We start from the raw sequence: 18,647 nt of genomic DNA on the forward strand, positions 1-18,647 counted from the left end.
AAAGGTGTATTATATGGCAAGGACATTCCTTGTATTCAGAATGCAATTTGGTGGATCTCATGTGCTCTTAGATCCCATACAAAATACTGTTCAAAGGTGGGTGACCAAGCACACTTTTGACTAAAAAATATTTTAAATCCACTTTTATTGAAAATCAGCACCCCCCCCCCCCAATTAGTGGTGGTGAGTGACATTACTGAAAATAATATTTATTTTTTAGAAAATGTTTATTTCCTTAATTATATCAAGACTGATGCAAAATGCGCATTTGCAATTTTCAAGCCATTGTAGATCCATGTGTCATTTTAAGCCATCAGTTGCGTAGTTGCAGATTGATTGATTGATGTCTTTGTTATTTTGGGAAGACAAGTCTACGTGGCTCATCAGCAGGAGAAATGGATTGAATTAAGGGGTACTACACCCCTTTTTTGTGCCTATTTTTGCATTTTTCTCAAAAATTATAGTGCATTGGTGAAAGGTAAGATATGTATATTATAGGGGCAAAGACTACCAACTACTGCACTGAAAATTCAGCAACTCAAGGCAAGTAGTTATTGATTTATTATTCAAATATTGGTTTTCCCTCATTTTTGACTGTAACTCCACAACTGTTGTCTGTGCTGAAATAAAATTTCCAGTGCAGCAGTTGTAGTCCTTGCCCCTATAATATACATATCTTACTTGTCACCAATGCTCTATAATTTTTGACAAAAATAGGCACAAAATTGGGCAGGGTGTAGTACCCACTTAAACTTCCCCACACTGATATAGATGTTTGGTGTATAGTGAATGATACAGTCATGGAAATAGTACACAAATAGTTAATGTTTATGAGTATTGGTAAGAATATTGTCATGAGGTGAAATATGGTCTGTTCACTGAATGAAATAGTTCATATTTTACCAAATTCAAATATTCTTTCCATTGACGAATAAAACATTCAATATATTTGTTTTATATAACTCATTTCATCGGGTTGCAACACATTGTGGCGTACGTGAAGGACAAATATGTTTCCAAGACAAATATGATTGAAGGATATGTTGCTAATAACGGAGTTGATACTCCTCCACTGTTATCTCTCAGTGGCCCGATTCCATTTGAAATTGAAGTTTAAGGTTCAAACTATTAGAATGTATACATATTTAAAATAATTTTAAAAAGGAATTTAACTATTATAGGATATAGCTATCTCTAAACTTATGTCACTATGTGAAATGGAAAATTTGGAAAAATCACTCTACACCACTGTGTTACGACCCACGATTTATATAAATTCATTTTCCTCCACTTAATTTATAAATCACCAGGAAAACAAAATAAATTAAAAACATCAAACTAAACTATAGGCCTATTTATTTTATTGGTCACCGTGCGCACTGTACACACACTTTTGTTAGCGTTACCATGGTAGCTGCACGTGAGTGCAATGGAAAATTTGCTATTGCACTCGCACAGAGTGCAATATTAGTCTTTTTGAAGCTGATCCCAAAAATAGCAAAAATTATCAATAGTAACTTGGCAATCAAATGGCAAGAATCCTTGTATGAGATAATGAATGATACAGAAATAGATGAATATTCCAAACATGATGCACCTCATTCGCTTTTCAGTGGGGCTTATTTTATGGCTTAGATGGCTGTCCGTCTGGCTTACTGTCAGTGTGGATGGTAGTCCGGGCCAAAGCAAAATCATTAATGCACTCTGCTGCTTGCACGCAAAAGCTGATGAGCTTCTAACTTGGTAGGGTGGTAGAGTTTGATGACCTTTTAAGCTGTATAGTTATGGTAGGGTGATATATATCTAGTATTGTAGTATGATGACATCTTAAGCTGTATAGTTTTGTGTTTTGCATGTTTATGATATTAATGAGCTTATTTGCATATTTTGCCGGAAATTTAAACTTAGTAGGGTGACAGCCTCTTGTGGTGAATAGATTTGTATGTGTTATTTGTGAATTACAATGACTTTATTTCCATATTCTTTGCATTTACAAACCTTTGTTGTGGGATGACCTTAATAATAGTTGAATAAACAAGGAATGTAATCTTTATGTGATTTATGAGGATATTTTCTATGTAAATTTATATAGGAAACAGCATATTTTCAGGATAACCACCTTTTGAGAATTTTTCTTGTTACTGTTCACACTCCAGTTGTATATAACTTATATGGACTTTGCTCTTATAACAAAAATTGAGCATTTTAGTAACTCTGCAATTTTTGAAAATAATTAACTTTGAATTACTATATAGTATCCTCAGCACCATTAAAATGCAGCAATGCTCTGAAAACACCAGATGTAATATGTGGTATGGCATGTTGAGAGTGTTATATCAGTATAAATATTTGAATAGTGATAGCAAGTGCTGTTTAAATTCACTTCAAATACCATTCAATGAATTTTATCAATGGACAGATAACTCTATCAGTGACCTTAACTTTGCACAGTACATCTGTTATCAGTTTCTTGCATAAATGTTACATGAGATGATCCAGTCAGTTCGAAGTTGGCAATAATCAAATTGAAATATAAGCAAAAATAAGGAGCAAAACAAAAGAAGAATATATGAAAATGAACTTATTAAACATTCATAACAAAACATACATAACTTTACAAGTGATTATACCAGGGATGAAGGGATTTCAACATCAGTAAGCATACATGTAGATATTGACAAAGTTAGAGATGTATTAACTCAATTGTCAAAATTACCGACTTGGGTCTGAGTGGATCACATCAAATAATCTTCAGTGTGGCCATTAAAGAAATATATAGGGGTTGTGCATTTATTTTGAGCCCTGGGGAGGGTTGAAGTTTCAAATGGTATGCCGTAAATGGCTTTCCCCCTACCTTCGCATGACAAATATTGCTTGCCCCTCCCCTCTCAACTTGCTCAAACTTTCTTGTTCCTCCTTTTACACATGCCAATTTAAAAAAAATTGTAATGAGAGTGTAGCAAGCAGGGACTTCTGCATATATTTAAATTGTCCAAAGTCTTTTTATTTTTAAGGCGCCTTACAAGTGTGTGCCCAAAATTACCCCCTCCTTCCACCTGCCAAAAATTACTTGTCCCCCTTTTGGCTTGCCAACAAATTCTTCTTCCCCCCCCCCAATTTTATCCTCCACAGGCCTCCAAATTATTGCACAGCCTTATTTTTATCTCTTTCAACTGCTATCACACTATATGGGAAATATGAATTAATTGGGTTGTTAATTGTTCAATTTGTTAATGAGGGCCAATCGTTCAACGAAATGTGATGGTCAAAAACGGCTATGTCTACTCTGCATCCGGTACCGCACATTTTTTTTTAGCGCAGTATTGATATTTTTTGCATTTCGTGAAGGCACCCAGCACCATCTGCAAATTGTTAGACACAGGTGATAGAACAATTGGCCCTCATGAATATCCTAGAATTTGCATTGCATACACAGCACAAGGAATTTGCCTGATGGGAGACTATCTCTTCTCTTGAATCTGTGACCATTTAGAACAAGATATTGAGCCTGGAATGTTATCTCAAAAATATTTTTTGTTTGTTATTATCCTGTGTAGATGATGGTGATTGTTTGGGTTGGAGACCTGGCCCAGGCCAGCCATACAAATGGATGAAATACAGTGAGGTAATAAAAGCAATGTAAAGCTAAACTTGAAATAAAATATTGGTATATCCTTCATTATTTAAGCCGACATGAAATTAGCCTATAATTGCCAACACTTCATTGAGGGGTTAGATAGCTTTTATCCCATGCTACATGTATATAATCCATGTCTTGAAGAATAAACTCTTGAGTGGGCTGACATGAAGGTAATACCTTTACATTTATAAAGATATCACAAATAAAAATATATGACAAAAATGAAAAGATGTCGAAGTTGTGAAATGACCAAGAAAATGGGCAAGAAAGGTTATGCACACAAATATTATGTACTCCTAGATTTCTGATGATATAAAAAATGTCCCTTCAACAAACTTTAATTAGTTTGTCATATTTCTCATTTAGGTGAATGCCAAAGCTGTACAGTTTGGTGCTGGTCTGATATTCAAAGGATGTGAGGCAGTCAACACAACCAACATTGGTATCTATTCACAGAATAGGCCTGAGGTAAGTCATCTTAAAGGGAATATGACAAGTAAACAAACCAACTAATACACACTCCTACTTGTAACAACCACACACCCTCCATACGTAACAACCAGCAAACAAAAATGTGATTTGAGCACAATATAGTTTTTACTACCTATTTTTTGTCTGAAATCTTATAATATTGCTTTAATATTTATTTTTCAGTGGACCATTTCAGATTATGGATGTCAGAGTTATTCTATGGTGGCTGTACCACTCTATGACACATTGGGAGAAGAAGCTATGGTACACACTGTCAAATTGAGTAAGTACATGATGTCCTAAGAGTTCAAACCAATTCAAACCCACACATCTGAACCAAGAATGGAAAACATATGCAAGTCTTAGGAACATGAAGACATTGGAATGTAAGGAGTAAGAAGAAACTTTCTGTATATGAAGAGGTAGCTGGGTGACTGGTTATTGAGAGTTTCATATATATGAAACCGTAACCAAGTGAAGGTCTTTTTAAAAAGCAAACCCCGCCAGAGCAGTTCTTCTGGGGTGAACCAAATCTGCCTGGTTATCAAATTAATTGGTGACAAGGTTATCTCTGAATTTGACTGGTGCTAATTGATGCAATAACATTAAAACATCAATTAGCACCTGTCAAATTCAGAGATAACCTTATCTGTGATTAATTTGATAACCAGGCAGGTTTGGTTCATCCCAGAAGAACTGCTCTGGCGGAGCTTTCTTTTTAACAAAGTAAAAGAATGATTGGGCCTCTTAAACATGAGCCTGCACACCTGTTCTCTTTGGAGATGAGATATGTAGCTAGGTAGACAGGCTTCTTTTTTAAAGGTGGTCACCCCTATTAGTTTATGATATGGATTCTGAATTGTCTTCAAACTTACGTACAATGTCAAATATCATCCCTTGAAAATAAGAGTAAACATTGCTTATGTACCATGTGTATCGTTCACTCACAAACATTATGGTCAAGGTCAAGTTCATGCTTATTTACACAAACTTACAAACGTTACACAATGTAAAAAGTTCATAGTACACGATTAAATATAGATGACATCGTCTGAGATTTTGTTATCATTTGTGATAGCAACAAAGGTAAATAACAGTCACTACGATTTTGAGACATTGCAATATGTTAAGACACAATTCTTTAATCCCTTTATGCGTGTACGTTCATAGAGTGGCCTTTGAATATGTTGGGTACAAAAACTCATACCCAACAACTTGAGGTTAATTCTTGAGCTATTAAGGTTGGATGAAGGTTATTGAACTGTGCCATGAAGCATGGTGCTATTTTGGTTAATAGTGAGTCTTATGGAATGAGAGTCTCTTTTCAGTTAATGACCGCAAATAACATTGATCAAAGTTTGTACCTGTAAATGAATGCCAGATCCAAACATCAGAATTTAAGGATTTGATGATTTCTATCCAACACATATTGTAATCCTTAGCTTAGCAAATAATAACATTATCCGTAACTCCGGACAGTAGCTCCGGGCAGTAGCTACTCAAGTTCTGTTTGGGCAGGGAAGGCCTTATGAAGATTTGGACCCATTAGTATACCTAAACAATAAACATAACATTTTTTGTGAAATTTAAAAACAAATTTGGAATTTTCAGAATTTTTTTAGTTAAATACAAAAGTAGTGGTTAAAATGAGATAAATTTGGGATATTTTTCAAAAATATTGAAAACTTACCCATTCATATACCAAACTTTACCTCAAAAAAGTTCATTGATTATATACCCAATCATCCCCCGTATGGTCATACACCCTCGGGCAGTGTTCAGCTGTTGACACAGAAGGGTTCCAAGACTTTTCCATGATTGTAGATCTATGTGTATTGATTGATGTCAATTTGATTGTATTCTTTTAGCTGATATGACCACAATCGTATGTGATAATATGTCAAAAGTGCAAGGCCTACTGAAGCACAGGAGTGAGATGCCAACACTGCGATTGATCATCTTGATTGGTACACCAAGTGATGAAGACAGGAAGCTGTGTGAAGATGGGAAAGTAGAGATGATCTCCTTTGAGGGACTTTTGGAGCTTGGCAAGGAGAATCCAACAGATCTAGTGGTATGTATCTGTAAAGTCATGCAAAAAACCCATCCTGTTCTATGGAGGTCAGCATTGTTAGTTGACTAAAGATGTAGCAGTGAAATAGAATACACAATAGGACAAATAAAAAATAAAGAAGCAAGATTTTGATATTTTTAACATACTTTTAGCTTAATAATGGAAGAAAATGGAATGGTACAATTATTAATGTCTGTATCTTGAAAAGAGCGTACTGTTATTGTTCTCAACTCATGATTGGTATATAGTAAACGTCACTGCATGTTTTGGGTAGTGTTACCTTGAAACATGTGCACCATTCACAGAATCACAGCATAGTATGCTTGCATGTAAAGGTGACACAATCGTAACACTCTGTCACATACATAGACTTATTGTTGCTATCATTCTCAAGGTCAGACAAACTATAGACATACGATTCATATCACTAGGATCCACAACATGCTCATCTATCAGGGCACATTTCTTTAACCCCAATATAGTTGCACATTCATTGAATGACCTTTGGAAATTTGGGTACACAAACTCATACTTCGCAACTTGAGGTCAAATTTTGCTCTCTGATTGTTTAATTGAGGTTATTGAACTATGGCATTGGGATGAGGCCATTGTGGTCCATAGTGTATGTATGCTGCATCCAGTGTGAACATTCTCAAAATAATATGTCACATTTTGCATTTTTTGTTGTAGCTTCCAAAACCAGACGATCTGTGTACAATCTGTTTCACAAGTGGCACAACAGGTAAGTACAAAAATAGACATATATGGGTTATTCCATTTGAAAACCACTCCCCTTGAGAAAGATTTGGGAGTTCCAAACAAATTCAGTAGCCTGATCTGGAATGAATCCTGATCTGATTCTGATTCTGATTAATTTTCATCCAAAAACTTACAAAATTACAATGATTTTCAAATTCCAAACAAATATCCTAAAGTAAGCTCTAAGTAAAATCAAGTAGATTTCAACACTAAAGCTGAATTTATATTCGATTGTTTTTGCAGAAAAGCAGAAAATTCACAGGAATGCTCAGTGTTTAATTTTGTTTTCATAGTGTCGAACTGATCAATCGATACCAATCGCTGAGGCAAAAACGATGTCACTTTTGCGAATTGAAGAAATCTAAACTCACTTATCACATAAATGCATTAACCAATCATTTCCTGCCAACTGGATTTTATTATTTTGCTAATTAATGTACATTTCTCAATCATTAACTTTTGGAGATGAATGAATTCAATGCAATAATTATCGACATCAGTGAATTAATGTTCTAAAATTGTAAATTTGTGGCCTTTTGAATATTTTAATTGTCGTCCGCAATCGCGTTCGCTATGATTAGTATAAATGCAAAAGCGACTAACGATGCATCGCAAAATCCGGCAATTGCCAATCACTTTCCAAAAGCGGTGCATCACATTTGCTCAGCTATCGAGTATAAATCCAGCTTAACACTGTTTTCAGCTGGATTTTAACACAAAAAGCACACAGTATAATCCACTTGGATTGACTGTTAAGTTCAACTGGATTGAGATAACAGTGACAACTTCCAAGTAAATCAAAAGGTTCTTATTTCTGATCCAATAAATTGCACTTACTGTGTACATTTTGATAATCGCTCTGTTATTGTTGTCAACACTGAATGAAGACTGCTGCTGAGAAATGGTCATCGAATCACCTATTGAGTTCTTAGTAGTAGTCTTCATTCAGTGCTGACAAAGGTAACAGTGGTTATTGAAACATCACAGTAAGTGCAATTTATTGGATCAGTCATAAGAACCTTTTGATCGACTTTATTCTACCGAGTCTGAATGTTCAACCAAGTGGCAACTCCCACAGGAGGGTGTGAATTTCAAATAGAATACATATAGCCCAATTTTAGTTCACAAGTAAGCAGGAATGTCACTGGCCTGGTCGGCAACAGCCAGCACTCATTGCTAATGACCGGCACTTAACCCTTAATTGAAGCCCACCCAACCAGCACTAAATTTGGCTGAACATACTGAATAATTCAATATTTGGTCTAGAACCCGTAATATGTAGTATTTTGTGCTTGAAGTATGGACATTTTCAAAATATTACCGGCACTAATTATCACCCTAGTGAAAATCCTGCAAGCAAGAAACACATCTTGGAATATGTTGGGATAGTACCCATCCCCCCCAACCCACACTCCTTACCCTAACTCTAATGCTAATTTCAAAATTGCTATATTTATTATTCTATTACCTGTACTGTCTATTATTCAAAATTGCACACTGTGATTTGTCCAAGCGCATCATATGAAGATAGGTTATACACATACATAATAGCCCAGTGTTATTGAAATACTCCCCTGGACCGTGGAAACACCTCAAAAGAGCCATCACTCAGGGTTGCCAAACCCGCGATTTGGCCGACTTTTGAAGATTTTCCCTGCGACTTTGGACAATTTCCTGTCCCATAGAAACCAATGGTTAAGAAAAAATTTGGGCGACTTTTCAACATTGGCTCCCGCGACTTCCTATTATTTGGGCGACTTTTCGATTATTTGACCCGCGATTCGAGCTGAAATCTTTTGGCAACCCTGCCATCACTGTGTGTTGTCTGCTTTAATAGCCTGAATTACTGTCATCTCAGTGAAGCAAGTGTTTTTGCAATAAGATAATAATTTCAATTTCTATGTATATTTTGTCAACAGGTGTACCAAAAGGAGGCAAACTGTCCCACAGAGCATTCATAGCACAGATAGCTGCTGTTCACACCATTGCTTCTGTATGTATTATTATCATGTTATGTGATCTGTTGAATGGGTTTTTTTTGTACAGATGAATAAAGAAAGAGAAGCATCAAATTTGCATAATCCTCATGGTTTTTATAGAGACACATTCCATGCATATTCTTCATAAGTGTTGTTTTATCACTTGTGTCTACCAAATTATGCACAGTGTTGGGTGTCCCCTGCATTATATTTTTGTTTTGGGCTTTTAAAGTGCACAGTGAGAATTACAGAAAGATTCCAGAAAGTTTTCTCTTTCTCAAAGGGATGAGGCTAATCCCTTTAAAATCCACACCCCCACTTGGGAAGATTTTGAGACACCAACCAAATTCAACAGTTGAATGAATTCCAGATCCAACCATTTTTGGCACTTTAAAACAAAATTGTCTAATTTCAGGGCAAATTGTGTAAAATCCAACGAGATATTCTTTTAAAAAAAAGAAATTCTTGCAGGAAAAAGAAATTCCTCCTCGATTGAACATAATTTATGGAATTATGTTTGTATCTTCCACAGGTGGTACGTTGATTTTAAATAGCCCATTGAATGCCATAAGGCTAATGAAAGTCAATTCCCAGTTTCCCGTTACATTATTTTTCATGACTGTGTAGGTGACCATTTCATTATTCATTATTCATTATTTTATACCATTTCATTATTGCATCTGTTACAGGTGTAAACCAATAACTACCCATGTATACATGTGATAAATCACAGTTTGTAGTTTACAGATGTAGTTTACAACCACATGAAGGTGATTGTACAACTATTATCAAAAGTTTCACAATATTTTTTGCGGGATGAGATCAGAGCAGATCAAAAAGTGCGGGACAGACAATTGAGTAGGTATTCATTAATAATTCATTATTAACCATATACCATGCTCCCACTGCAAAGAAAATCCCTGAAAATTAACAGAAAGAGATTTATGATATATTTAAAACCACAATTATTTATTTGTATGTTAAAGTTTGTTAGAAATCAACATTTTATTCAAAATAATGAAATATTTGGCCCGCAAATTGTTTTGAGCGGAGTAGGGTAACGGGAAACTGGGAATCGACTTTCATTAGCCTAATGGATTGTGCTTGCATCTTTGCTGCATGGCTGTCTGCTTCTTTATTCATCTGTGGCCTTTTATCATTTGTTTATATATATATTTTTTTCAGACAAAACTGAAGGTACAATTCCTCTCTATTTAGAAATTGATCAGTATCAAGGAGCCTCAAAAGCAATTTTTTGACATTGTCTACTCTCTGGTTCTGTGATTTTTCAATCACATTCTTAATATTGACTCTTGATCTAATAAAACAAATATGTTGAACACAAGTTACAAATCTTCCCCGTTTGGTTTACAATTGTAATTTTTTGTTAACTTTTTTCCAAACTTGCTTAAATCAACCATGAATGAATGAAATTTTGCAGCCTGAGATTTTTTTTTCTATTTCAAATCTCTGATAGAAGAAAACATGTTTAATGTTCATTGATTGATTTTATGTAGACTTTGTTTGTTTATCCTAGCAGGTAGAGAAATCTTGATCAATTGTGCAGAATAACAAAAGTTATATAATAAAAAAACAGACGTGGATGTGAAAGTGAAAATTTGATTACGTCACAATTCAGGCCTCAAAATAATTTTCGAATTTTGGGAGCTACTTTTGAAAAAAATTATCATGTATCCTGGTAATTTTAATTTAGGGAGCTACTTTCAGGCTTTTGGTGGCTAAATACCCTAAATTCCCATTTTACTTTTGAGCTACAAGCCTCAAAATAGTTTCCTCTCATGGCTACTCTCTTTTAAAAATCACCCCCGTAATTTAATTTTTGAGGGCTATTTTGGCATTTTCTGGGGAAATCATCTTTAGCCCCTGTGTATTTGAGTGCTGCCACAATTGCTGTCAGATGCTTTCTTGTTTTTGATTTATACTAAAAGATTTATACTAAAAAAATTTTTAATCTCTTGCAGTGCTAGCTACTAGTGCTACTTGTTTTAACCTTGCAAAAGGGATGTTTTTATGCTCCCGAAACGTCGGTTGTTTTGTCTTTTTAACCCTAAATTTTGGATGTTGTTGTACATATTAAACAGTTTTTAACAATAAAAGAACTTAGTAATATCCAGAAATGTCAAATATATAATGGCTCATAACAGTTAAAAATATTTTAGTATCTTGTATTTCAAATGGTACATGATGATGATTTTCACATTAATTGTGACACAAGCTGACCCACTCAGAATCAACCAAAAGTTGACAATAATGAGACTGAGATGCAAGCAAAAATAAAGAAGCAAAAAGCAATACAAAATATTTTGAAAATGGATATATGCAAAACAAAAAGTTCTTAACTTTGTAACCTTGTCAGTGACTTAAGGATTTCACCATCGTAATGCTTTGATAATGAGCAAGTTAGTAATGGAATAACTGAATTTTCAGTATATCCGACTTTTGCCTGAGAGTGAATCGGATTGTGTCACAATTATTGTTGTACAGGGTTTCTATAAAAGTATTGTCGGATTTTAATGCCTGAACCAAACTGATCTGAATAGTAATAAAACAGCATATTTTTTTTTAATTTTTAAAATTGACCACCCTGTACTAAATGTAAAAATTACATCTGAGTTTTAAATCCATTCTACAATAATAAATCATTTGAACATGCATTGAACAATACATGCCTGATACTTGCTGCTTGATGAGCCGGTATAGATCATGATTGCTTCATGAAATTGATCCAAAACGAGGTATTCAAATATTAAAAATTCAAAAAGTATATGATAATGAATACTATCTCATTACCAAGTTGCGTAGATTATTCACTCCTGTTTGGTTTAGGGATTCCGATTGTGAGATATGAGAATTTCTGACAGTAAAGTACTTTCAGAGACACCCTGTAGTATTTAATTAATTGATTTATGTTTTTTTATATTATCCTGTCATTTTCTGTGATGCATATAGTAATACTAAGGCAAAAAAAAAGAAAAAAAAAAAAAAGGTTTGTCTCAGGACCTTTTGGCTAAAAAACTATGTGCTATGCTTTAAAAAAACAAAACAACAGGCTATGTCCGATGCAATTTTTTTTTGCAATGTTTTACTCAGGGGCTTTTTATTTAGCAAGAACGCCACACCAAGTTACATGCCTTACGAAAACTATTCTAACCGTCACTTCCTAAACCTCTAACCTATGCTCTAACTAAACCCTAACCCTGAAAAATATGCTAAATAATTAAAACCCTTAAAAACTTGCAAAGTTCTGAAAAATCATGATCACATGGCGTGCCGTGGCGTGACAATGTCAATGGTGCAAAATGGGTAATGTCAATGGTGCAAAATTCAGCACCCCAAATGTTGATGTGCGCCACTAATTTACCGCTATTTTATCCTGCATTAAAACATCACCGTAAGTAAGGAGTACAAAATGTTGACTTTTATTTGTTGAGGAAACGCCAATATTTATTTGGCATGACATATTTCTCTGCTATACCGATATGAAATCGAGAAGTAAAATTTTTCCAGAGTCGGGAGAGATCTATATTGTCCTGCTATTTCATTTTCAGAGCCGTTACTTGCACGATGTTTCAACAGATCGGTATTTAGAGAGCGAACGATGTGATACAGTTCGTGGAGTATTATTTTTGACATTTTTTCTTAAATGGTCGTAAATTGTTTTGTGTTTTTTTCTTAGTAACAACTGATTTTATCATTCAAAAAAAAAAATAAATAGAAATGTGAGTTAAAAAATGTGAATTTTTCTGGAAAATTAGAAATTCTAGCCAAAATGTATGTCTTCCAATCCTTTGAGAGTTCATTTTAAAGACATTGACACTTAGGTTTCAGAAACTATATCGAAGTACATGCCAAATTGTGAAATTTGTAGCATACAAAGTGGACATAGCAAGGTCTGATTCCAAGCTTTAGCTCTGCTCACTGTGTGCACCCAAGTAAAGAGCAAACTTTTCCAGCTTTTTAAGGCGTTTTAATTTTTGTTGTGACAGGCAAGATTTTGAGTACCAGTGCTGCTGCTGCTCTGTATGAAATATATAATGTTAGATTAGGACCAATGAGTCAGGATTATAGTTGGAAGATAGTTTGACTTTGGCAGAAGACAAGTTTAAAAAATATTCAAAATGCAAAAATTTCATAATTGTAACTTTCCATGACCACATTTGGAATGAGCATGAAAAATGATTTAAAATGAGTACAAACAAGCCTAGTATTGGTTCAGCGATTCTTGAGATAACTATTGATATTTTGAGAAAATATCTCAAAACTTGGGACTTTTGGAAAGAGTCAGGATAAAAATAAAGATACTTTGGCTTCAGATTAGTATTCAGGAAAAACTTGATGGCAGGTATAAATACGTATTTAGGGTGACCACATTATTTTTTGTATTATTGTCTGTATCATTTGAAGGAAATTCATGACTTTGTGGCGGAGGATACGCATCTTTCATATCTTCCGCTTGCCCATTGCTTTGAGAGATGCATGCAGGTATGTGTTTGGTGGAGCATCAGCCGCTAGCAAAACTAGTCTGGCTGTCTACCAGCACTGTGAAGAAAGTAGTGCTGTATGGAGCTGTATCCATCACCAGCGAAATTAGGTGGCTATCTACTAGCACTGTGAAAGAAGTAGTACAGGATATCCCCAGATTGCTTAACCATTTTTTTATTTCAGTTTTATTTTCTGTACAGGAATAATTGGCTATTCCAGTTATAATCCATACATTGGTTGTGGAAGACATGACCTTAGTCTTTCACACAGACAGGGTGTTAGCTAACCACCCATCCACCTGTTATTTTGGATGGTCAGTTTGTTCATGGGACATGCAAAATTAATGCCTGTGACATTTGCTAAAGTCTAGAAACAATGCATGAATAAGTTTTGTGAACTCAAAATAAGACCAGATTAAAAAATCAAGGCAATAGCTATTTGAAGTGACTGAAACTCCAGAAGGGACATTATTCTGTTTTATGTTTACAGGGTCAAATTTAGACAGGCAGTTTTGGTGAAAATGAGGGGCACTTGTCAAATCCGAGCTAAGACCCTGCAAACAGGGAGTGTGAATTTCGAATGGGGTTACCTGTATGGGTGACTCCATTTTAATTCACACCCCCTGTGTGGAAGATTAAGGTCATGTCTTCTATAGGGGGTGTATGGATTTCAACCAGAATACCTCATATCTGGAGGTGCTGAGGAAATTTAACCTACAGCTAATGCGTGGTTTATGGTGCTGGTTTCTTTTTCTATTCTGAAGGAAATTTACCCACTAACAACAAAGGATACTCATGTTTCCTATCTGCCTCTAGCTCATGCATTCGAAAGGAATGTACAGGTATTGATACGTAGTTAAGACAAAGTTAACCATGTTATTTTTTATATTATCTGCATCATTTAAAGGATACCCATGAATTCACTCCAGCGGATACTCACATTTCATATCTCCCACTCGCCCATGTGTTTGAGAGAAACGTGCAGGTATGTGTTGTATGTGTGCAGCTATATTAGCTACTTGCACAGTAATAATGATATAGTAATTGACACTTTGTGTGGTATTGTTTTCCCCAATTGTTTGCCCTAGCCGGCACTTAATATCTCTATAAAGGATGTACATGCGTCGTATCTTCCATTGGCTCATGTATTTGAGAGGTGTATGCAGGTAAGGCGGAATGCGAGTTTTTGTTTCAGGCATTGTGAATGCATGTGAATGCATTGTGAAGGCATTGTGAATGCATTGTGAAGGCTTTGTGAAGGCTTTGTGAATGCATTGTTTTGTCACCTTGTACTATAGGGATGATACCTGATTGTACATACTTTTGTGTTATACTGTATAAAGATAGTGGAACAACAAGTTTCAATCGGCTAGAGTGGTGGATTAAACGGTACCCTACGCTACCTGTCAGAAGGTGGAGGTTGTTCCCAGCACTTGGCAAAAATCTTTGATATTTTTGGTTCCAGTTAGTGCCAGTAGTGACAGGTCGATACTAGTTTGTATTGGATTATTTCTGACACAATAGTTTAATCAAACTTGACCAATCTTTGATTCAAAATTCAAAATCACTCAATTTCAATTTCAACTTCATTCTTTTTTATGTAGTAAGTACTAGTAAACAGTTACGCACAATAACCATTTATCATGTTTCTGAACATTACATTTCAATATTTAATTGGTCTTAAGGTAGTACTACACCCCTTGATAAATTTGTGACTAATTTTACATTTTTATCAAAAAATAATAACACACTGGTAACAAACAAAGTTTTAGAGGCAAGGAATCCAGTTACTACACTGGAATTTCAGTGACTAAAGACAAGTGGTACGTTATTTATGATAAGAAAAGAGGTACCGATAGAATGTACCTCATTTCTTAACATATATAATGAACCACTTGTCTTGAATCACTGAAATTTCAGTGAAGTAATTGATTCCTTGCCCTATAATATACATAACTTTTGTTACTAGTGTGTACTTATTTTTTGAGAAAATGCAAAATTAGTAACCAAATTTATCAAGGGGTGTAGTACCACTTTAACGTTGGTAGATTTAGGTACAGATTTTGAAACTGATATTGGCTGTAAATACAAAAAGTGAGAACCACCCATAGATTGCTGTTCCAAAACAAGTCAATACCAGGAGTAATGGAATAGCTTACATGAACTTATGAAACAGTGTGGAAAAAACACAGTGTAGTATAGGACCAGAAGACAAAATCAGGTATCATTCTTTAATACGTAGCATTGTTTCTTTGCCCATTTAATGAGTTCAAAGTCATTCTCCATCATCAAATAATTGTTTGAATATTCATAATTGTTATGTTCTTTGACTAAATCAAAGATAGGTTTAAGTCATTCATTGTATGGAAATCAGAGGCAGGTTTAAGTCATGCATTGTATGAAAACCTTAGCTGTAAAAAGCAACATGGTTACCAATGTCAAACCAACAGATTACTGTTTATATTGATTCTGTATGTGTTCTAGCCATATCATGGTTATGGCATTGTTTGCTGTAATATCTCAAACATGTGAAAGCATTTACAACAATTGACTTTCTCCTGCCCCATTTGGACCATAACAACTGGTTTATTCTTCTGGCTATATCAAACCAATAACATGGATGTAGGACTTTTTAAAGGATATTATATATTTACCTAATTCAGGATTTTTATTGGATGCGTTATGCATTTTTTCAGGCCCAAACTGCCCGTCCATAAAACAGGTTGAGAAATTTTCCACCTGTCTACTTTTGAGATCACCCGTCTAAAGACGGGTGGACGGGTCTGTGGCTAACACCTTGATTCATACCAAGTTTTACAATCCAATGTATCATAGGTTTTGAGAGATTGCCTGCAAATTCATGTAAATTATGGGGTTGTTTCATGAAGACCCTATCTGCAATAGCTGGCAGGTGTCAAAATTGTACATAAACTGCTCAAATAAAGAAAGTCCGCACTTATGCAACCCGTCCTACACCAAAATCTGATCTTGTTATGACAATTTGATTGATAAAGTCGTGTGCAGAATCTTGTAAGCTCCAATTTGATACACAGCACGACCATTGACATAGCCCGAAACAGCCGTTAGGTCATATCTATCGCATCATGCCCTAGTATTCATCAGTAAAACACTGTAGCAATCCATGCGTTTTAAATTAACAATCGAATAAAGCGCGCACTTGGGATAGTCGACATGGGTTCATCGTGGGCAAGTAAGCTTGACCACATATAGCCACGCTAAGCAATTTCGACCGTGTGTATCGTTTTGATTTGCAACTTTTGAAAATGCACCAAATGCCATAAACTGTATCAGTCTTTGTCACTTTTGAGTGTTTGGTAGCAAATTTGGTATCAAATTGGAGCTAACAAGATTCTGCACACAACCGTATCAATCAAATTTTCATAACAAGATCAGGTTTTGGTGTAGGACGGTTTACATGATTGCGGATTTTCTTTATGTGAGCAGTTTATGTGTACAATATTATGTAATGCAGAAATTGTCAAATGTTTATAGGGCAGCTATTGCAGAGAGGGCTTTCTCAATGTTAAACCTGTCAGTCCTTGGGATTGTGTCACGTTGTATTTTAACTGCTCAGTGCCAGAAGTGGGTAAGTGCAATAGCTGCCATGTGTAGATTAGTACAATATACTGTGTGTAAATTGCCAAATGTTCACAGGGCAGCTATTGCACTTACCTTCTTCTGGCACTGAACAGTCGAAATGTTGATTCATAATTTCTATGAACAATACATAAAAAAAGATAAATCATCAAGTACATTATTCAGATTACTTGGCATTTATTTTTTGATGGAGTTATGATAAATTTTGATAATTTGCTGTGACTGTATTCTGCTTGAGTGAGAGAGAGAGAGAAAAGCAATTGTTGCATGTTCCGAATTGGATTAAAAAAAATCTTTACAAGCTCTTGAACATACTTTAGTTTTGATGTGTGTGTAAGAAATGTGTTTTGCATCGCATGTTTAACCTATATCAAAGTTCATTTGCACGTTTTGCTGATGTAGTACATCTAATGCATTAATACAGAAGTGAATTTGGCTAATTGAATCGTGTCATGAGGTATTTGTACCTCATTCATTGAGCAAGCCATGTAGCGTCACATGACCATGGCATGGTTTGGTTCTCCATGCAATAAACATGTTTGCATCAGCAAGTGCAAAAGGACCTTATTGTTAACTGTATTGTATTCCTGTTAATTCTATGTTGGGCAATCAAACAATGCTATAAGGTGTTGTCTGCATACTATCACACCATCTGTTCATCCCCTTTCCTGAACAAGGTAAGTGTGCAGGAAAAAAGGGATTTCTCATATTTGTTACAGGTGTTTCTAGTTTAATATATGTGCTTTTGCTTGAATCAGATGTTTCTAGTTTAGTAGCTGTGCTTTTGCTTGAATTATTTCATTTGTTCATCATTCAGGCATGATGACCATTTCGTTCCTTTGTTTCATTTTTTTATTGCATAATTTATCTTAAGTTGCTTACAGTATTTTTGTAAAAGAAATAAACAAGAGTTTAAAAATCATATAATATACTCTGTACAATGCATTTATTTGGCCATTTTATGAGATAGTTTGGTATATCAGAATTTTGTGGCATGAAACAAATGTAACCAAATTTCCACTGTTGAGAACTCTTCTAGATAGCTCATTAGATTATATGACATGATTTATCATATTTGTAATTAACAGCAAAATATATTAGATAATATTTGCAATATATATATTTATATATATGACATGATCTGGTCCATGGGGGCAACAGGTGGCAAATTTAAAATTGAGATCAAGGCAAAAATATGAAATAAAAAACAATAAAATACATAAGAAAATACACATAACTTTAGAACAAAGTATGCTAGACCCTTGGTGTTTACAGTATGATAGCCTAATATTTCTTTAAGGTAATGATTATAGTAACTAACTCAATTTTCAAAAATGCCTCCTATGGCCCCCATGGAGCAGATCATGTCACATATTGTATATTGCCTAAAGTGGTGTTAATAATCTCCAAATCTTGTCATCTAGTAATACAGCACAATTATGTTTAAAATCAGAAATTAGCCATTTTCAAGGCAGAACATACTTAATCATTTAATAATTTTGAAATGGGTGCCAAGGTTTTTTCAGAATAATAAAGCTTCTTTTACAATGATTCGTATTTCATTAGTTCTTTTGTTTAAAAAACAAGCTTGCCACTCGAATGCA

The 18,647-nt window shown here is 34.8% G+C and overlaps 1 protein-coding gene across 3 annotated transcripts in view; it reads left to right on the forward strand.

Moving 5' to 3' along the window:
• The window catches only part of LOC140159159 (long-chain-fatty-acid--CoA ligase 1-like), an 80,404-nt gene that overhangs the window by 43,161 nt on the left and 18,596 nt on the right, over positions 1-18,647 (forward strand). For 2 of the 3 annotated variants that reach the window (XM_072182525.1, XM_072182526.1), the window contains exons 5-11: positions 3,558-3,625; positions 4,007-4,108; positions 4,295-4,394; positions 5,980-6,185; positions 6,876-6,927; positions 8,864-8,937; positions 14,333-14,410. In XM_072182525.1, coding sequence (XP_072038626.1) covers positions 3,558-3,625; positions 4,007-4,108; positions 4,295-4,394; positions 5,980-6,185; positions 6,876-6,927; positions 8,864-8,937; positions 14,333-14,410 — 680 coding nt within the window. Of the gene's footprint in view, positions 1-3,557; positions 3,626-4,006; positions 4,109-4,294; positions 4,395-5,979; positions 6,186-6,875; positions 6,928-8,863; positions 8,938-14,332; positions 14,411-14,513; positions 14,592-18,647 lie in introns of all 3 variants that reach the window. The other variant, XM_072182527.1, reaches the window with a different exon arrangement.

The sequence above is a fragment of the Amphiura filiformis genome, chromosome 8, assembly GCF_039555335.1.
Source record: "Amphiura filiformis chromosome 8, Afil_fr2py, whole genome shotgun sequence".
Taxonomy (NCBI): domain Eukaryota; kingdom Metazoa; phylum Echinodermata; class Ophiuroidea; order Amphilepidida; family Amphiuridae; genus Amphiura; species Amphiura filiformis.